The following is a 22539-nucleotide window of genomic DNA, read 5'->3' on the forward strand; positions in this document are numbered from 1 at the left end:
CAGCCACAGCCCAGAAGATACTTACAAATTCAAAGATCCATTCCTCAGACTGGTTTGGTTATATGTGCTCAGAGATCTGGAATAGCAGGAGAAACTGTCCAAAGTGCAGGGGGTTCTGGTGTACCTTGTAGAAATCGCTCTGTTGGGAAATCAGGTTCATTCCTTACAGAAAGGCCAAATCTAGGGATAATGGGTAGAAATTAGGGATGGTGTTGTGGTCCATCTTGTAAACCTCTTTCTTACAGTAAAATAGATGCTCATTATGTACTGCTGACCCTACAAGTTACTTTACTCAAACTAATTATGCTAAGGGTTGTGCCAGCTATTAATGTGTATTACATTTGCACCAGTCAGTTGGTAGAGTCCTTAAGACCTCTGTTCACTCTAGCTACTCCTCAGTACCCCAACAGCAGAAGCCATAAGCCATGGCTTGGCCTGAGGGGGCAAAATAGGGGATGCTATCCGGAGGATGAGAAGGCGGCCATAAGGGAGTACTGGTCTCCCATCCCAGGGATCACCCATGGGCTGAACCTGCTAAGCATCAATCAGTAGTTTGGGAGTCCTAACATATTAGGGGCACATCAGACTGGTACAATAAAGCAAATAAAAGTGGGTGATGCCGTGTGCACAGGTTGAAAGGGACTATCGTCCATACAGCAATATGTGTTACGTCTCATGACGTAAACATGCAACAAATCTGCAAAGCAATATTAATTCCACTGTACTTTGGTTTAGAATAATTGCTGGAGCTTTCATTGCAGTATGAACCGAGATTAATCGGGCTAGGTCAAGTAATTGTGGGTCATATGGTAGAAATCTAGCAATGTCAGGGGAAGCACAGTACTCTGGTTTTGTTTTTATAGCTTCAACTAGGGTTCATAGAAACTTGGGTTGTCCTTGACTTTGTGAGGGTATGTACCCAATTGAAGCTGGTCACCATAGCCTACAAAGCAGTCCTTGATTAGAGCGTCTCCAATGGGAAAAAACGTCTTGGTCCTTATAATATATTTATAACCATATTTCTTTATTATTTTTGTTACTTTTTAGGTTACTATTTTTACCTACCTTTCATAAAATGTTTTTGCTTTTTCTAAGCACTATGAAAAAAAGCACTCGGTGTACCAGTACCAAATTTGTCGACCTCAAAGTATTAAAGGCTCTGGCCTTCCTACCTGCTAAAGGCTTATGACCTGCCGGTGACATTAGACCTCAGCAATGGGAGCTTAAGTAACGCAATCAGCTTTAGACCATTATTTATGCGATTAGCGTTTCATATTCTCCTTGTCTCGAATTTATCACTCATTGCTGGGCATTACTATATTTTAAGTCTGGAACCTAGAGTGCAGCAGTGATGTCTAGCTGGGCATTTCTGTCTTAACTTAAAACTTGAAAGTGTGAAAGACTATTTTTCATTATTTGCTGTCTCCTACACATGCAGTTATTATATTTGGGACATACTTCTGTGTACCTCAATCTTCATATATGTTTTAAAAAAATTATGATGTTTACTTAAGTATATTTAACTACCCAGTTAAAGTAATTATTTTCTTTTATTGCAGGAGTCCAACCTATTCCTTCTCAGGGAGGGAAACTCGAAATAGCTGGCACAGTTGTTGGCCATTGGGCTGGAACAAGACGTGGACGGGGTAGAGGACCTTTCCCTATACAGGTGGTTTCTGTTGGCGGACCAAGAGGGTAAATACATTCCATAAAGTTGTGTTCTACTCCTCAGTCCTTTAGTTGTATTGAAACTTACATTTCCAGTCCTATAGTGTCACCACTGTTTTAAATACACATTTTTATAAGCTTTTATTTAATAAATGGAGCGCTTTCTTTTATGGTTTAACTGTGGAACATCATTGTACTACATTTTTTTTTTCCAAAAGCTATAAAACATGAATTTTTTACACTGCACAATTCCACACCAAATTACCTGCTATATGTGTGTCCTGTTGGACATTTTACTCCAAGTTAATGTAAGAAAGTTCTCCTTGCTCCATCATATCTCTGGGTCATTAATAAGCATTAGGAAACAGAAAGGTCTACACTGCATAAATTCAAGGTTGGTTAACAGAATAGTAGCAAGATGTTTTTCACATTATGTTGTACAGTGTAAGAACTACTAGAATGTGAATGCGGGCCCCTACTAACCGTTAGTAAAGTGCCTGTGATCCGTTTTATAGTCAAATTGGCGTACTCCTAATCAATATATTTTAACTTGCCTACACGTCTCTAGTATATGGTACAAGGTGCATGTAGGGCCTGGAAGTTAAATGCCACTAGTGACCTGAAGCACCTATTACGCCACCCACTAAATGGTCATGCAAACATGTCTTCAGGCTTACCCTGTGTAGCCTGACTGTTGCATTGTAAAAACTGCTATTTGACCTATAAAAACCTTTTGACAAATTGAAACCTTTTTTAAAAAAAAAAATATTAATAAGTCACTTCTATGGAGGCCTTGTCGTCTACAAGGCAGGGTGCATGATATTTAAATGTAGGATGGGCAGGAATGTAATATGTCCCTACAGTGATTGGCTCCCAGAAGCTATTTTTCACTGTGACATGCCTAGCCGTCTTATGTAGAATTCCAGAGAACAGATCAGAAATCTTAATGCTGTGTGTCTTGAATGGACTAGTTAGAAAAATTAAACAACAATTTTAATAGTTTTTAAAAATCCAATTCAAGCTGGATTTTTAATTAAAAAACAAAATAAGCAAAAGTTTCTTTTAGAAAGTTAACTTTTATCTGCCTGAAGTTTCTAGAGACTAATTTGCTCTCAAACGTTTCCCAGCCATGGATTAACATTTGAATAGGTGTGAAATATTTCATATGAGCAAACAATAGACTGACTGAATGGGCAGAGATGACTCCTCTAAATTGCACAAAGCAAGCACGGTGAGGGCTATTAGCATCCTTTTCCAAATTGCAGTGTCAAATCCTTCTTGACATGTCTTCCGGGTTTGCAAATAACACTTTAGGGTATACTTGAACGGCAGAGAAGAGGCTGGCAAGACAATCCTTGTGTGTTCACTGTCTTTTTTTAATTTTATTTGAAAGGTTGTATATAGCGCTGGCTACACCCAAGGGTATCAGAGCGCTTCACATCAGCATTGAACATAGGAGGACGAAAATAACAATAACCAGTATATAAAGCAAATTACATTAGACATCGTATGAAAATAAAGGCATAAGTAAAATAACAAACAGAATATGAAGCAAATTACATCAGATATCATATGAAAATAAGGGCATAAATAGAATACCATATGAGCGTCGGGCATATATCGTAATAGAGAGCAGATTATTATGTACAGTGTGACAATGGGATAAGTAAGCTATACAATGTAGTAGGGAGGACGTGGTATGCAGATTCCTGGGGGGCGACGGTATGAAGAGGGGGGGATCTAGGATCTAATTATCCCAAGAATTTAGTGAGGAGGTGGATTTTAAGGTCTTTTTTGAAGCTGTCAAAGGAGTGGTTGCATCGGAGGTCTTTAGGGAAGGCGTTCCAGATGGTTAGGGCCTTCCCAGAGAAGGAGCGGGATTTCGATGCACTTTTTTTGAGAAGAAGGGTGTTAGTGCTTCTTAGCGATCTGGTACCGCCAGCTTTTTTGAATTTCGATGAGCGATATGTTGGAGAGTTCTGGTAGAGGGCTTTGTGTGTGATACACGCAATTTTGTAAGGAGATCTGCCTTCGATGGGAAACCATTTGAGGGTCTTGAGGGTAGCCATTTGAGGGTCTTGCTAATGAACCCTCCTTTGTCCTACCAGACTTCTGTCTATGGGTTTTACAAATAATATTGGAGGCATACTAGAAATAAAGGAAGCAGGATGCCGGAACAATTCTTGTTGACTGTTTGCTTTCTGGAAATCCCAACTTTTGTTCTACCCGACTTCTGGATTTTATTGTGGGTACAGTGGCTACCCAAAAATTGATTTTAGTGTTAGATGTGATGGGACACTAGGATTACCATAGTACAATGGTTAGTGTGACGAAAGACTTTTGTCATCTTGGAAGTGCCCAACGTCGATAGGGTTAGACCTGGGAATATTTACCCTATTAGTTAGGACATGCCCGTCAGTCATTTCCACACACTAGCTCATACCAGGCATAAATGTGGCATCTGCAAGCACCAAGTGCAGTACACTCCTGGACCTGAGGAGGAACAGAACACTGGACCTGCTGCCTGTGACCTGAGAGGAGCAGTGAAGGACAAGACGTGCTCCCTCTGGTACCAAGGACAAATAAGTGGACTCTAATGGCCATAAGGCTGACTTCATGTTGACGCTACAGGTTTACAATGAGCTACAAGAAGCCTGTCATGCAACTGGTCCTTGCTATTGGCTTCTACCTGACATCCTATGAGCCTCTTAAGTGCCTCCTCTGAGGTCCTGGGGGTTTTAGAAATGTACTCATTTGGGACTTAAAGGACTAAGTCAAAATGTAAAATCTGACCAGGACGGCCCTGGTTCATGTATCCAACTTGTACTCCATTCCCGTTGGCTTTATATGGTGCATATATCCTAGTCTACTGGGAGCATTGGTGCTTTGTGTTTCTCAGTGGTATATCTACTATCTCTGGTTCTCTTTATTGGATTTTTTTGTTCTTAGGTCCATTATATTATGTTCAAATTCCTTTTATTTTTGTGTGTGTGTTTTGCATTTCAATGTATTGCAGTATAGGGCCTGCATAACGACTTTGCTCATTGCCCTAAATTGTGTCTCAGTCTATGTCTGTCATAACTGCCAGGAGGTAGAGCTGTGGTTAATTTAATTAGTGACTGCGAAGGTTTTCTGTGCCAAGGGTTGATTATTCCATGAGGTAGGTAGGCACCCATCTCAAATAATAATCTAGTTTCTAACAGATGGATATTCATTTGGAAGACCCTTTAGTGATGTACGGTTTTAGGCACAAGGAATTCCTTCCAATCATCTAGAGCAGTGAACTTCACAGTAAATCCAAGAGGTCAGAATCTCACCCAAGTTTTCAGGAAACCCAGACTTTGTAAATGAGGTCAGTTTAGAGTCACGCTAGGTAAATGTGTTTGTTGACTGGCATGGCTCTCAGGGAACTATGTAGGACACCACTGAACTTGGTGATAAGTATTCAGTAATCACGTTCTGTTTTTTTGTTTTTTTTAGTCCGGCAAAATGCTCTTTTATTTAACTTAAGCCATAGTCCATATACTGACATATACAGCAGCAGTAATAGTTGGGCATAGACATTTCCAGAGCAAGCCAAAACAATAAGATGGAGATCTTGTTTACTCATTACTTCATCCGCGCATCCTGGCAAACTACATTCATATATTTACCAGTTCTGCCTGGGGGACATTTAAGTATCAGGATTGTTCATTATGCAATTATCATGTGTGTTGCATGTTTGCAAACGCATGAGAGAGTGGTACAGCACCCATTCCAGATCTTGTGAATCCTGGCAATGGATGGAAATAGTTGTACCTATGGATCAGGACGTGTCTTCAATAAATTCCAATTTTTTAAGTTATGCATAATAACTTTGTTTACACTGGGTATGCATTCATGTCAACAACGAGCTTGGGCTGATTTAATGTACATTTCTGTGTTTTTTGTTTTGCTTATAGGCGTCCTAGGGGTGTCATTTCCACCCCAGTCATAAGAACTTTTGGAAGAGGAGGCAAATACTACGGCAGAGGATACAAACCCCAAGGAGCATCAGTACAGGTATTAAAAGATTTGTGCTGCATAGTCTAATTAATTGTGTTTTTCTATATGTCAGTCTGCTTCCTGTTTGCAACACTTAATTTGTACATTATTACATTCCTGAATATATCTTTCAGTTTCATTCTCTAGTTGGTGACCATTGATGCATATATTGCTGCTTTTTTCATGGTTGTTGTGGGGTTTTCGTTGTTTTGTGCTTGTGAGTATAGATTTCCTAGGGACCCTTAATCTTCACCACCTCTCCAGCAAGATTGGAGTAGGCCCTCTTTCCTTTGGATGTGTAAAGTAGACCTTACTAATAATTTCTAAAATCTGTTCTCCTGAAAATGGAAATTCCTGGATACTGTCCTGAAATATTTTGACAAATCGAAAGTTAGTCTTAAGTCCAAATAGCTATGTATACATTGTAGATCTATCCACCCTGGTTGTGAGTCTAGCAAGATGAATATTGTCTGAATTGCTGCTCGTTAAGAGTTCAATTGATTCTTACATAATAATGAAATGAATGCACTGCCTGATAGGACAGCAGAGCATCTGTATTCCGTAAAGTAGTGTCAAAACTTGCCTATGTAAAATGGGAGGCCTAGACTAATGTTTGTTTCTTTGTGAAAATCTTTACAAATTCGCCAACTTTTTTTTCTTTTTCACTTCCAAATAAAATGTGTCTTTTGCAACCATGTATATCAGCTTGAAGCATGTGCTGCTGTAGATCACATGCTTTGGCTGTCCTATCATCTAGTGCTGGATGCTGATGTTGCAAGTTTTTGTTCTTCAAAGTAGAAATTTAAGCTCTGAGGTGACTTGGGATAGCTTTTGAAAAACCCATAATACACCAGGACAAAGACTTCAGCTTGGATTGTTTTTTACGACATCCGGTTCATATGTGCTCTTTTGTAACTCTGTGACCCTCTCGCGATAGAAGCCAATCATTCAATTCCTAGGACCAGAGTTAGTTTCTACAGGACAACTCTTCAGTATTGACTGGGTGATTTTGAGTTGAGGTCGTATGAGACTGACTTGTGGGGGCCCTCGTTATGGAGAACACGCACTTCCCGTTCTGCCCTAAATTCAACAGCAAATTCCTGTGGCCAGATCAGCATAGGATCTGTAACCTTTTTAACCCCAAGGGAGGGTCTGTTTAGCATTCCAGATGCTTTTGATGATGATACCATCTGTTATAGGAGGAAACCTCACTGGATGCACTACAAGGTGCAGCACGAAACTGTCACAAACAATTGAACAAGCTAGTCATCAAAAATGTCCAGGGGCCCTACTCTGATGAAGAGCGGGAAGGAAGGCCCATCTGGTATCCCAGAAAGCTAGCTAAAGCGGAGTTGGGAATGATTCGTCATAGGGCTCAGGCTTCGGAAAACAACTATTGCAGTGCTGCCAGTGAATACCCAGATGCAGGACACAGACGACACAAACTGTCCAGGGCATTCAAGGACCTTCCTTCCAAGGTCTAATCTTGACAGTCTCAAGTTCTGAGCAACCATTGAGAAATCTGAACAATGATACCTGAGACCACTCTTCAACAGTTTTCAGCCACTGCTGTGCCAAGAACCGCTCGGGCTTGAAACCACATTTTGGCTCTGTAAAGGATTGCTACCACCCAGTCGTGCCACGATGCTGGAAAACCAACACTCAGACACTCACTCCAGAATCGAAGAACATGCCAAAGTCTGCTTTGAAACCAGACTCCTCGTCTAGTGCGCTGAAAGAATCATGAAAAAAGGGAGCACAATGTTAGACTGCACAAGATTTACATCGATCCTGTCACAGGTCCTACATTTGCTCATCTTTTGGGATAAATACACCCAAAGAAAAGAAAGCTAACTTTAGTATCTGATGAACTCTGATCTTTTCACATTCCAAACTGAGAGAGACCTAGAGTCCTTAGCCCTCCACCACCTCCTCAGTCACCAGCACACACACTCACCAACACACTCACTGTATATTGACTCTTGCAACAAGCATATTTTATATGTTCCTGATCTTTACTAAGAGTTCATCCTTATGAATAAAGAACGTGGCCTGACACTATCACAGTGGCATGGAACTCAATTAGAAACCATCTCTGGAACCTTATCCATTAGAACCTTCTCCACCAGATGATACTCTGTCACGCCATGCATTCATCCAAAGAGTGACTGACCACCACGAAGTTAAACACCATGTGGTGGAGGAAGACTACTTCCTAGTGGAGATGATCGCACCAACAACACTCAGTTCAGTTTCTTCCTATGCTAAAAACCATGACTAAGTGTACAGCAGAAACCATAATAGACCAAGTAAGAACAAGGGCTGTCCCCCTGAAAGTGAAGAAGTGGTACAAGGCAGCATCAGAAGATCCCTAGTACATTAGGGTATATGCACCACCAGACTAGCGTATTGCTCATACAGCCAGAAAGCTGTCATTCACCCAGGGCACAGGGGTTTCTCCACCACTCGACAAAGAAATACAGAACATTGTTGCAGCAGTCCAGAGATTAGCTAGAGATTAGCTGTTATTCCAGCTACCTAACATTGCCAACTCAGTTACGGCCGATCCATCTAAGAAAAAATGGAACTCCTGGTCAGTCACCTACTTGAAGTCTACTAGAAAGAAGAAATGTAGTTTGTGCAAGAAAAGAGTTATTTCCAATACCATCATCCGATGTACTCCAGATGCATATCTGATACCACATCTATGGAGACAAATACCAGCATCCTGCTAAAAAGACGTGGTTCGCTAAGGATCTGTGTTTCGTCCTGAAGTCAGTCAGCATCTGCTAAATGTCCCCTTAAATGGATAGTCTAGTATGACCCCAGCTAGACATGAAGCTGGACAAAATCACAGTGCGATTTAACACATCAAAGGCTATCTGGACACTTAAAACTCTTACTGGCAGGTCTGTTTTACAGCTTTACCTCAGCACCCTGTTTTCAACATTAGCAGACCTTTCAAGAAAGACAAAGTCCCAGTTCTAAAGCAGGATTGTGGCACAACAGCTACGAAAAAGACAGATTCCTTCTGCTTCAAAGCAATGACTTATCTGCCATTGTCCTCAATCACACACCATTGTTCAGTGGAAGGAGAAGGCTATATCATCCCAAGTGGGAAAACACAACCTAAGACAAGTGGGTCTTTTTCAGCATCGTCCAAGAGTGATACTTGCAATTTCATGCCACACCACCAAATATGCCACCTTGCCCGCACATCAACCAAGAACATCAAAGGCTCTTGCAGGTGGGGATGAAAGCATAGCTCTAGAAGGGACCAATAGAACCTGTTTTGCCACACCAAAGATGACTGAGTATATTCCATATACTTCATAATTCCCAAAATGAATGGAATACTCAGGCCAATAGGCTGCTGAACCATTACATCAGGTCCGAGCACTACAAGAGCACTACTTTGCAAGGTATCATTCCGCTGCATCAGGAAATACGTGGCGACCCTCTGTCTCAAGTATATCTCCTTCTGCATCCCCGGCCACCCAGCACACTACCAGTACCTCAGGTCTGTGGTAAGTAAACAGCACTACCTGTGCAAACTACTACCTTTTGTGGTCATGATTTTTCCATGAGTATTTAGTGGTTTCAGTGCACCTCCATCATGTTTTTCCATATCTTGACGACTGCCTGATATAGAGCAGCAGCTGAGAACAATGCCTGACACACATTCAAAAAGCACCACATTAAATTCCAAAAAGGCACACCTCTCCCAAAAAAACAGGAGCCATGTTGAACAATGTGAAAGGCAAAGGCTTTCCCAGTTACAAGAATGTGATGGCATTTTCAAAGGCGGCTTTCCCTTTGACAAACATTGTGTCTTCTGACTGCGATAACAAACTTGAAACTGCTGGTGATAATGCCACTTTGCATTGCAGTAGTTGTAAGTGCTTGTGTACACTTGTCCCTGCTCTGGGAGGCAATGGTCAAAAGTCGCTGGGCGGTGGGCCCTGGAGTTTAGCCCAAACAGAAATGGTGGAACAGCTTGTTTTAGGGATTCTCATTTCTTAGGTTTTGCAGGTGACCGTTACCACAGAAATGAGAAGTACATTTGGGCAACATGACTATTTTGATGAATGCTTTTAACTGCTGAGTGCTCACTTTCATAATATCCCTAGACTAAATCCATCCAGAGAATTCTTCAGCAATGTTCCTGCACATGAGTAGGGGGCTCATTGTTTCTCCGCTGTGACTTCGTATGACCCAAGAACTGATTTAGCGGAGCCACATATTAGCACCACCCTTTTGCACTGACGCCCAGTCCTTTCTTTCTGTGCCCATTGATGCATATGCAGAGGTTCACTTTTACTTCATTGATCTTCCGAATAACTCCCCCTGCCCCAAAAAATTTGCAGTTTTCAGTGTAGTCTAGGGAAGGAGGTCCCCACCACACACAAATTTCAAGATTAAAGCTGTTCAGAGACTGCGGGAAGCAGATGTTGGTCTAAGACCTGTAATGAGGTTATGCATGTGGTGGTTAGTCTCTATTCACATCTCCTTATTTAATAAGTGTGCCTTTATGCACCCAAATGCAATTCAGGACGGACTGGACAGTTTGCATTGGCAGCGTTACTGGCATCAGTGTCATCCTCAGAAGGCACACCTGGATACCGTCAACCAGGTTTTATGGAGATGTGTAAGTGTCCTTAAAGGGCATGCCCTTTGATGGCTCCAGGCTATTTGTAGAAAAGACTTGTATCTGGTTATAATTTGTGGGTCCTTTTGGCCTTTCTGTGATTGCCTGATCAACCAGCATTGCTTAAGTCACCGGCTGTGATGTGGATTATAAAATGGTCAATTTACACATTTCCTCCCGTTTTAACAATTTCTCACGCACCCTCTTCGAACTTTTGCACAGCTATTCTATAAGGTTCTCAGTACTGAAACCGGTCTTCGTCGTTGAAGTCCCATCAGTATGGTATGTGAGTGAACTGCAGACATTATCAATGCAACTGCCTTACACCACTTATTTTTCAGCCCAGATTTCTGCAGAAAACCCAGGCGGCCTTGTTGACGGAGGTTTTGACTACTTTCCACGCTGGCCATTTGATCACTCTACCAGTGTTTTTTGCCTCACCACTGAAAAGAGGATAACCCTGAAAGAATACTAAGCTTTTAAATTTATCACATAAAGGACCATCACATGACTAACTCCTTTTGAGATTTTCTGGTGCAAAGAAAGAAATGGTAGTGCAGAAGAAGATTCTGTCAAGGTGGATAGTCTTGTGTAATAAAATGTGCTAAACACTGGCCAAATACACAACCTTCTGAAAATCTGCAGGCTCAGTCCACCAGGGCCACAACTGCTACAACAGTATAGTGCAAAGGGTGCCTGATCAAATGTTTGCCAGACTACGACGTTGGTTTTGGTGCATATTTTCTAAAAACACTGCTGTCTTGACCGCTAAGTCTGCTGTGAAGGTCACATTGCCCGCTCAGTTCTGAAAAACCCTTTGGTTTGAGCCCCGTCCCGAGGGCCTCCACCTTCAGGTGGGTTCTTCACATGGATGTTATCTATTCTAAACGTGAGGAAGCTGCAGAAGTAGCCAACAGCTTACTTACCTTTGGTAACGCTTATTCTAGTGGCATGTAGTAGCATCCAAAAAGGTTTGGAGTTAGAACACCAGCACATTGTCCCTGACCATTTGTTCTGCTCTCTGAGAGCATGGAAGGAGAAGGATGCAAGACAATGTAATACTTTTAAAACATGGGGGGGCACACACCCTCCACAACTGTCACAGCTCTCCCAGAGTATTTGGTGGTGGGCTCTTTGCCACAAAATCCATTTGCTAGCAGAGTACCTTCCGGGAGATGGGCGACGACTATGCCGACCTCCTCATGAGGATGCAGCAGCAAGTCCACAAGTTGGAACTCCTCCCACAAGTCCTCTTCCACTACTTCCAGAGATGGGGATTTCCAGAAATAGACCTGTTTGCAATGGCAGTTTTCCACACCGAGTCCAGCGGCAATGCGCTATAGATGAACTGATCAGGGATATTTGCTTACCCTTTTACACCTCTCCCTCTCCTTCCACTTGAAGTTCGGAGTCTACGGCAGACATCCCTCACTCTCATCCTGGTTTCTCCCATATGGCCCGCCAGCCCTAGATGATGACTCTCCTCAAACTCTATGGTTCCACTCGAGAAGCTCCCCTGTAGGCCAGACCTCCTCACTCAGAACCGTGGAAAATCAGGAACCCAGACGTCTGTTCTCTCAACCTTGCAATCTGGCTCCTGAGGTCATAGAATTTGCATACCTTAATTTTACCCCTGAATGCATAAGCATTCTCAAGGAAGCATGCAGACCTACCACCCTAGCCTGCTATGCGCCAACTGGAAGAAATTTGACTACTACAGTCACGCAAATGATATTGATCCTTTTAAAGTCACTGTTCAGGTCATTGTCTGACACTTACTCCACTTGCAGGTTTCTGGTCTAGCCTTCACCTCCAACTAACTATACTTGCCTACTTCAGAATAGACAACACATCTCTTTCTTAACCATAACATAACGTGTATTTGTAAAACGCATCTTCCCCAATCTTGGCGCTGAATAACAGATGTTTGTTACCCAACTCAATGGTACTCATTTTTTCGACCTCAGAAGGTTGAAAGGCTGAGTGGACCCGCCGGGATTTGCACCTGTGACCATGAGGTCGAACACAGGCCTCTACGGTCGAGCGCAGACCCCTGCAGTGGACTAAGCCACCAGACCCGGCTAAGATTCATGATTTCGATCATCAAAGCTTTCATTGAGTGACTCAAGGTCCCGTGTGTCCCACCATGAAATCTATGTTGTACTAACATGGGCCCTCCTTTTGAGCCTCTCAACTCCAGCCTCCTTCAGTTACTCTTGTGAAAAGTGGCATTTCTGGTTGCGATCACTTCAGTGTCATTGAGCTATAGGCATTAACCCTGGAAGAACCCATTTTCCAAGTTCATAGGGATAGGGTTGTTTTTCGCGCCAACCACAAACATCTCCCTAAGGTGGTATTTCACCTCCACCGTAACCAATTCATGGAACTTCCTATCTTTTTCCCACAACCTCTTTCAGTTACGGAACGGTCTCTCTATACTTTTCATGTGAAATGAGCCCTCATGTTCTGTGTTGACAGAACCAATCCATTTAGGAAGACGAAACAACTTGTTGCTTTCTCCAAACCCCAGAAGGGAAGACTGTAGCCAGGTTAGGCATTGCCAGATGGATCGTTAGATGCATCCAAAAATTATATGCTAAAGCTTAAAGTACTGTACCCACTCTTCCGAGAGCCCACTCCACTCGGAAGAAAGGAAACCTCTATGTTCTTCCTGGGAAACATTCCAGTAGTTGACATGCAAAGAAGGTACTTGGTCTACGCCACACACTTTGACAGAACATTACAGTATGAATGTACTAGCTCGCCAACAAGCTAATATTGGTCAGGCAGTGCTCCGTACACTCTCAACACCCACAGGCTAGTCATCACGTTTTGGGAAGACCGCTTTACAGTCTATGCACAGCATGTGTATCCACTGCCACACGTGCCTTTAACAGAATATGTTGCTTATCCTGCAATCATCTTTTTGAGGCATGTGGTGCTGTAGATTCACATTCACCGATCCACCTCCCTGGATGCCTGTAGCCGTTCAGTATCCTTTAGTATCTTTTATCCTCTTTTGCATGGGCATCTCTCTATACATCGCTTTGCTTCGCATGCAGCCTCTCCCGCCGTGTGGGGAAAAAAATCCAACAATAGACAGGATGACTATGCCCATTGCAAGCAAGAGGAGGATTCACTATACTTCTTGACTCGAAAGACTTCTTTGAAGAACAAGAACTTGCACACATCTGAGCTCAACATTCGATGGAAGGAGTATGTCCAGCATGTGAATCTAGAGCACTACATGCCACCAACGGATGCTTACAGGGTAAGCAACATTTTCTGTTCTTGACCTGCTTAGTAGGGAATATCAAAAAACATGCAGATGGGAAATGAACCCTTATGTTGTCGTGTAGTTTCTACTAATCCGTAGGATCTGCACTTTTGTTGGATAACATAAATTAGGGCCCTGGTGCCTAGACTGGTTCCAGACAAACCCTCAGGATATGTTGGCCTATGGCCTAGCTAGCTCACAGTGCCTCCGTAAGGCGCCCCCCCAACCCCCTGCCACCCGCCCGCCCCCAACTTTACCCAGGAGCTAATGGTTTTTGGCAACCACTGAACATGACAACCCTGACTCCTAAGGGATCATAGAAACAGTACAGAGCCTTTTGCTCAGACACCCTTGCTCACTTATTCTCAGAGAGTTATACAGAGAATACACAATGGGGCGTTTTCAATATATTTGCGAAACAGCATTATTCTTGTATAAAATACATGTGCTGCAATGATGGAAGCAGATAAAAGTGAATACAAAAGCGTGAATAGTAGATATAGTTCTACCATGGTGCTAAGACAATGTATATATGCAGGCATATAAAACAAGGCAGTAATCGAACGTACTCCTACTATGCGATCCGTACTCCAAGTCTACCTAGAGTGTGTGTAGGCGTAGAGCCATGAAGAATTCCACCAGTCATCATGAATTTTGCCAAACTAAGCTTATGAATAAAAAAAAAATTGACATTTTTCACCATTCAGTTCTGCATTGATCCTTTTTCAAAATGTTCAACAAAGCAAGAACTGGGTCAGGTCACTCTAAAGCTGTGAATGTTTCTGGTATTCTTTATTGTTATTAGCAAAACAATCAATCATGTAATTTGCCTAGGTGATAATTTGCTTCTTATTTAGAACTCATTCCTTCCATTAAACATGCATAGATTTGCTTGCTTTCCATTTTCATGACACTTTGTTGCTAAATCGTTAAACCACTTCATTGTAATAACTTCAGCACAATATTGGAGGAACCGAAGTAACTCCAGAGCGTCCTTGTGGCGTCCTTACAGTGCTCCTCTTACGTACAACAGCGTGGGATGGGAGTCTAGCGCCCTCAGCTACTACAACCGTTTGAATTCCACTGATTTGGTCCTGGCACTTATTCTCTGAATCTCGTAGATTAGTGAGAATCTGCATTAGCAGTAACAGTTCTCGTCCAGTAGTATGTTCTTTTTCTAATGCCTGTTTTTCATTTTTTTTTCAGACAAAACCTCCTTACGCTGCTTCAGCCGAAGAAGTGGCCAAAGAACTCAAAACTCAATCAGAAGATTCCAAGTCCTCAGCCGTGTCTTCAGATGGGTCCCTGGCTGAAAATGGAGTGATATCGGAGGAGAAACCAACTTCACAGATGAATGGAAACACAGGCAATGTCGGGGCTTCCAACCAATCTGAAAGTGCCTTGAATAATGACTCAAAATTGTGCAATACAAATCCTCACTTAAATGCACTAACAGACAGTGTTTGCCATAAGGATGAGACTCTTGAGGCGGCTGTCTTAAAAAAAGAAGAGTAAACCTATTTTTATAGAGGGTGAAGGATGTTGGATGGTTCATGGTTAGGAATATCTGGAAAGAAAGAGAGCCTACAGTGAAGTACATTTTTTCCTTTCCGTAAGAGAAAAATGAAGACTCTGGAAATTCGGATCCCTCTTTTGATGTTAGAGATGAAATAACTCAAACATTTTTATTTTTAACCAGTTGTAGTCAAAATGCTACAATAAACCAAACCAAGAAAATGAAGAGCATTTGACTCCCGCACTTAAAATGAAGTATACAAAAAAAGCTCAAACTGGTTATGACAACAAAACAACAGGAAGCTTGTAGTTTTTTTTCTTAAGATATAAAGAAAACACATTGGCAGGCTTTACTTATATATAGCATATAATATAATTTTAGTACTTGGCACCATATGAATGCCATTATATTTGATTTTGCATTACAGTGTCACACAAAAAGCTTTTTTAAAGGCTTTGATTTCATGATTATGAAAAAAACTAAAGACACAACCACACTTTTATTTCCTTTTACTTAAACTTCATCACTGTTAATGTGGTTCTTTTGTGTTAAAATGTGCTATCGAAACAAAAAAGAAAAATGAGTAACACTGCAGTTCTGCTGATTTTAAATATACATCATACATACTTCACAAGCAAGTTAAATGGAAATAAACTTGAAAAAAATCATAGCAAATGCAAATGACCTTTCAAAGCAAAACACATGTTCTGCAACCTTTTGTGACTAATACCATGCATCCGTGATCAATGAACTATGTGGTTTTGAATCAGACGTAGACCATTAGTACTACTATTGAGCTGAACTTCTGCATGGTTCATAATTTTTAAAGTGTGTAGTTAATATTATGCATGTTATTGTCCTCTTTCTTCCATTCTTACAAGTACCGTGCCCATTTGCAAAAGAAAAAAAAGCTAATCAGTAATAGTCCGATAAAAGATGTTAACTATGTTTAGTCATTGACTGATCTTGCTCTAACCTTAAAATTTTGTGATTATTGACCTCTGTTGCATTTATTCTGAAACTTAAAAGGACAATTATCTAGCCGTTTGAATATCAACGTTACCCTGGTGTACTCATTGCTGTATGCATTATTGTTCTCTGTTGCTGTTTTATGCCTTCATATTAGCCAATATGAAATTCTATGGAGAAAAAATACACAAAAAAAGCTTTGATCTTCAAAAATACCCCTTCTGTAGGAAGAAAAAATGCTTGTTCTTGAGAACTTTCCCCATCAAGAATTTAGTATCAGCAATTCTACCCTGTATCATTTGATGTTTCTGTTAGTGTTTCCAAACTTAATGTACTTTGAAATCAGAATCATTTCTTTATATTCATTTACATATAATTCTCCTGATGCTCTTCATCACACATTAGTGATCAGAAATGAGGTGTAATTCCCTATTCCCTGCCCGCAAGAGCTGAGTAGGTATCTTTATGTAAGTTGAAGGGAGTTTTGCCCCAACTCATGGATTGCGCAAGAATGAACTACTGTTGGGTTTGATTGGTTGTAGATGGATTGTGGTGTGGTGTATTTGAAAGGCAATTGAATGCAACTTACAATGCTTAATAAAAATCTTTATTCTTTTAGTATAAATCATTTGTTTGTCTGGATTATTTAGATTATAGTAATGCTTTCAATTCACTCCTCCAAATGTTTTATCCCTTTGTAGACTGGTGTCATATTAGAACTTGGAACTTTTAGAATCGTATTTGTAGACCTATAATGTTCTCCAATGAAAACACAATCTAGTCAGGGAGCAGATCACAGAAGTAAGTTAGATATTATTGTTCAAATAGAATTCTTACCATAACTGAAGCGAAGGTTTCACAGTGCTCTTCGGATTCAAAATTGTGGCCATCTGCCCCAGTGCTCTTAGGAAAAGAAAAAAGATCCTCTGCAACACGGGAGCTGCTTCATCTGTACTGTGCAGCTATGCATAACAGTGCAAGCTTTTGTTCATCCCCTGGGCTTCAGGTTCTGATGGTAGCACAAGCACATGAAGAAAAATACAGAGTGGCATAGTGTCCCAACTGCTGCTGAAGTGGACTATGGCAACACATTTATAAGAAGAAGCAGGAAATAATGCACAGTGGGAAGGGTCCCCAGGTCTGCTATGGATGGTGGCCAAGTCAGCATTGTTCGATATACAGTGGTAGTTCCTGAAGTGGCACAAGATGGCTTTTCAGCAGGATCTACTACTCTTATCATCCCTGCTCCGCCATGGGGACCCTACAGTGATGGTCCCTTAAGTGGCAGGACATGGCTCTTCAAGGGGACCTGTTACCCTCGTCATCTCTGCCCCGCAATAGGTAACAAGGCCCCATGATTGAGAACATTGCATATGCCTCTGCCATACTGCACTATGATTTGCCACATTATCAAACTGCAACTGTTAATGTGAGTGGAGCCTGAGCATCTGCACAAGGTTGAAGTTTTGAATTGTCATTATGCGGGGCTCACCATTTCTCCCCTCCTGTGTATTCTCTCACCAGATACCTTTTAGTGCACATCTCGTGCCACCATACATGACATCTCAATTCTTTTCGGCTTATTGAGGTTTCTGTTGTGTCGACCAGGCTTTGTGTAAATCAACAAACTGACCATATAAACATCTCTAACTAGAGTACGAAAAGTTTACAATTAGCAGTTGTATGTACCCTTTCCTGTTTTTTCCAATCCACCACATACAAGTCTTTCCTGGCAATTATCTGCAATTACTGTCTGGCGTATTGTGGACATCCTTCATAACCATTGAACACTAAATACTGAAATGTGCTTAGAACAAACTGCAAATCCTACCGGCCTTTTTTCGGTTATGCACACTGATAATTTGCATGACTTATGGAAATTTGCTGAAATATGAAACAAATAAAAAAAACAAGGGTAATTATCTGGCATGCTAGTTTGGGAAGTGTATTTATTGTGGCTGCTGATTTCTGAATCTGTGATCCTCTTTAATTAGACCATTGTTCACTACATCCAAAGTTCAGGTTTTCCACTTTACTGTGCAAGTGCTGCTTCGGGTGAAATATACTCCTGTACTTTCCATGTCTTGAGAATAGAGATTCCTATCTGAACATAGGTAACGTGGAGCGTCTCTTCGTTCTTTTTATGTTGATTTCTCTATCTACTTCAGAAAGGTTTTCTTAGTTGGTACTACTTTTACCTTGGCTTTGTTCTCCACTCTCACTGAATTGATCATTCTTTTATGCTCTTCTGATAGGTGATTCATGTGCATCTCTAGGAGAGTTTTTTTTTTTATACTCTTGTCTAGCCATTCGGATGCATTCAGTCTTGGGGACTCCTTCAAAGCTGCCTGGATGTAAGTGCTGCACTGCATTTCTGCCTACAATGATCAGCTTCGACCTTTCTCTGGATTACTTTCCGAATGTGGCCTCAGTCTTATGTAGAACTGAACCTCCACCTGTGGCCCTCCCATGTTCCTATGCAAACAGGTTTTTATGACTGTCCCAATGACCCAGGTTGAGATGCATTCTTGCGTTAGTATCTTTGCACCAAGAAAAATGATCCCATACTTCTAGTTGACAACACCACATTTCCTAAACAAAGGGGGCACTTGTAATAAACATCTGTTCCCAGTGTGGTTGTGGAATTTTTAATGCGTTTGAGTGTGGTTGTGACATTTTTAATGCGTATGATGATTTTAGGCTTCTCGGTGCTAGACTGGTTTGAGCGTGAAACGAATAAGAAATTATGTCAATGAAATAGTCCGGTTTTAAAAGACTATCTGAAGGAGTAAAGGCTTGCTTTGTGGCAGATGTCTTAAGACCGAGAATTATAATATATGGTCGAGCACACCACTATAGCCGCTTGTCTTGCTTCTGTTTTATTTTGAGTCAGTCAATAAATTAGCCATAGAAGTGAGTAGTGTGTTTATAGCCTAAAAGAGATCTATAAGCTAGGCAAAGTAGCTTTAATGTGTTGTGTCATTGGAAGCCAGAGCAATTGGAAAAGTAAAGAGCAGACGCTGGAAAATCTAGGGGCCCTCAAAATCACACATTTTGGATAGTTTGAAACTTATATAATAAAAACACAAGGATTACTAGAGTCAAGAGTGAGCATTGTCCAGGTGTGAGGGGATTGACAGCTCGTCTTGCCAATGTCTGTTACAAAACTAAGAAGTTTTCTAAGAATCTTTAGTTGGGAAGTACAGGCGAAGACTACAGAAGAAAATTGGTTAATCCTAGAATTTGATATAGACTCCAAGACTTTTTAACAATTAAGTTGGTGGACGAAGAGGACCTCTTTCAGATGACCAATAAGTAGCAAACCAGATATGTTTGCCATTTACAACCAGTATTTCGATCTTCTCTGCATTCATTTTAAGCCAATTTACTGCTCACCCAGTTAAATATAAATGTCACGAATTTGTATAAGACATATCAGAATGTAGATATAGCTGGCATACATATGTTCTGCTGCCTCTGTTTAAAAGGACTTTGGTTAGCGAGCTCACAGAGATGTTAAAAAGTTATGGGGTCAGAGTGAACCATATGGCACCCGATATACTTACTGGATGTTTTTGAACACTAGAAGTCAGTAACCTAAAATATTAGCTAAATCAAGTAAAGAACGACTCGAACCAGTTCAGTGCATTATTTACTGTTAATGCCAAAAGCTTTTAGGCGATTGAGTAGGTTAAAGTGATCTACCTTGTCGAATGAAGCTGACTAGTTCAGTGGGATCAAAACATTGATTTGGTCGCGATTCAATTCAAGCTTCAAATCATCCGTCACAGAGAGAACAATGGATTTTATATCATTGGCAGGGCAGAAGCCTGCTTGGAAGTCCCTAGAAAATAGCGGATGTGATAAGAAAATTGTTTAGCAGTGTAATCCTACAGGATGTTGTCCTTGCTGGTAGTAATGATATAGTTTAGACGTTTTTCAAAATGGTTGGATCCAAGCTCATTTTTTTCCAACTGTATCGAATTTGAATAATTGGGAGGACAACGCCTTGTTCTCTTGATGAATCTGAAAGATGTAAGAAGTTCCTAAATTAAGTCAAGTTGTTAAAGGATGTTGAGAGGGGTGGTAGTTCAAAAGTACTGTGATAGCGCATTAGTATCAGGGTCGGACTGGGGGGGGGTTATAAGGAAATCTGGTAGACCCAGAATGGCTGGTCTGACATGTCAATGTGTGGGCTGATTTTATGTTCTATTGGGGTGATAATTTACTGTTGATTTCTCGACTGTTACAACTCGCATTACCTGCAGCAAGCACAAATGCATACAGTCTCCCATGCCTTGCAAAAACACCTATATCGGAGTGCCTTTACAAATTCAAAAGTGCTCCGATTTGCAAATAAGGGTCAATTTTCTAGCTATCTGATTCGCTAATAGGGTCCATTTTTATTTTGGTCCTCGTGCCTATTCAAAGTCCTAGTCCAACCTTGGAGGCAGCACTGTAAGGAGATTATTGGCCCCTTTTTATGGTCTTTACCGGTTGCGAAGAAACATATAAACTGTTTATAATGGCAGCACCTCCTGTATATCACCCCAGCCACCAACTTGCTTATTGTCTTTTTGTTATATCCATCTGGAATGCCTTCAGGTATGCCTGGAGAAGCAGCAGAAGACAGCCAATATTCTGTGAGTAAGAATATCTAACATATAATTTAGTATCTGGTCTTTCATTTCTGTTGTGTGTTTTGGCAGTGAGACTGAGCTTTGGTATGCAGTGTTGATACTATCTGAATAAGAAGAATTAATGTACGTTCCTGGAGTTAATGGCTCATGCTGGAGGTTGGAGAAGGCACTAATGATGCTGTTATATAGACAATCATCATTTTGAGTGCCATTGTGTTAGTTAAATATTCTAGGAACTGTAACTCCAGGGATTAATAAAACAGTTTTGTCGTGCAGACTGGTGCTCCCAGAAAGGCAGATATGTGACTTTATTCAGCTTGGATGTGATCAGATTATCCTTTATTAGACAATGGGTTTTTTATTTTTAAAGTGAAGCATTTTTCCAAAATGAAAAAGGAATTATTAAATTTGCACTAAAAGAGTAGCACAGCTTTTAAATTTGATTCATGCAGCAGTAGATTGCATGCATTGTATACTCCTGCCATCTAGTGTTGGGCTCAGGATGCGACAAGTTTTCCTTCGAAAATCCTTAAACTCTCAATGCCCTAGGATACAGAATACACCTACAATTTGGCTAAAAAATCACTTGTGAAAACTTCTCTGGAAATTAAATTAAAAAGAGAAAATTAATTCTCCAGCTTTGGACCTTTCGTAGCTTAACCGACAAGCTCAAATTACTCACTCGGGTTTGGAAACTTCTGTAGTTAAGTATTAGTGACTAAGAAAATGAGATATTAGTTGAAGATGATGCAAGTCCTTCCCAAGTAATAAGTCAACCTACTGTTAGGTCCAACACAAGTTCAATAAATACACCTAGGTTCAATCCTTGGCATCTATGACACATAGCAAACAGGTGTAGCCTAAAGAAAATTGTGTGGAGGGTTCTGCAATACCAAAACATTTGCATAAATGAAAGTCAAAATACAACACAATAAAAAACCGACACCTATTTCTAACAGTAGGGAAACATTTAATCTAGAATACTGACACCAAAATAACTAAAATCAAACATGAGGAGCCGGAGATATGAATGTTTAAAGGTTTTAGGGCAAAAAGTGCCAAAAAAAAAGGTAATTTGCCAGTCAGTTGTTACTGGTCGTAGTTGACCAGGACTTGTGTGCCATTTTAGGCTGAGATGTGAGTTTCTCAGTTAAAAATTTTACCTTCTGACTTAGTCTCTGAAATCAAAATCTTCCGGCAGGGCAAGGTTGCACACTACATCTGAAGGTATCGTCTGCATGCGCCGTAACAGTCTCTCAGTGAAACTGTCACAACCCGTTGCTCTATCCTCATGCAAATACCTATGCATCGATATTGGGAGTAACGACAGACCAGTATGCAAACTGCACCCGATCTACCATCCACTAGGTGACAACCGCTCATTCATCGAACAAATATGGAAGTCATCTCAGCCAACGCAGCGCCCAGATCTTCCTTTAAGATTTCAACCTCCACTGGAATGACCCGAACGACCCTGCAGTAAACAGCCTTAAAACTTTTCTAGCAGATCTCAACCTGATCCAAATCCACAACAGTCCAACCCATGACATGGCTGCAACCTTGGATCTAATCATTGCTAAGGTCAATTCCATTCAATTGCAATCTATCGCACCTTGCGACTGAACAGACCACCTCTGCATCACCTTCCTCATCAAAGAATCGGTGAGAACAAAAAACCCAAACACTGGAAAAGGAACATGCGAAACATAAACCTGAAGGATCTGACATCCCTCAGCAATAATATCTTGCCTTTTCCATTTCAAATGGACATGACCTAACAGATCCCTAAAACAATTCC

The 22539-nt window shown here is 41.0% G+C and overlaps 1 protein-coding gene across 2 annotated transcripts in view; it reads left to right on the top strand.

Moving 5' to 3' along the window:
- The window catches only part of FAM120A (family with sequence similarity 120 member A), a 401275-nt gene extending 384549 nt beyond the window's left edge, over positions 1-16726 (top strand). For both annotated transcript variants that reach the window (XM_078661614.1, XM_078661613.1), the window contains 3 exons: positions 1560-1695; positions 5610-5709; positions 14823-16726. In XM_078661614.1, coding sequence (XP_078517740.1) covers positions 1560-1695; positions 5610-5709; positions 14823-15131 — 545 coding nt within the window. In that variant the 3' untranslated portion in view covers positions 15132-16726. The remainder of the gene's footprint in view (positions 1-1559; positions 1696-5609; positions 5710-14822) is intronic.
- Positions 16727-22539: the final 5813 nt, after the last annotated feature.

Source organism: Lissotriton helveticus, chromosome 9 (genome assembly GCF_964261635.1).
Source record: "Lissotriton helveticus chromosome 9, aLisHel1.1, whole genome shotgun sequence".
NCBI classification, from domain to species: domain Eukaryota; kingdom Metazoa; phylum Chordata; class Amphibia; order Caudata; family Salamandridae; genus Lissotriton; species Lissotriton helveticus.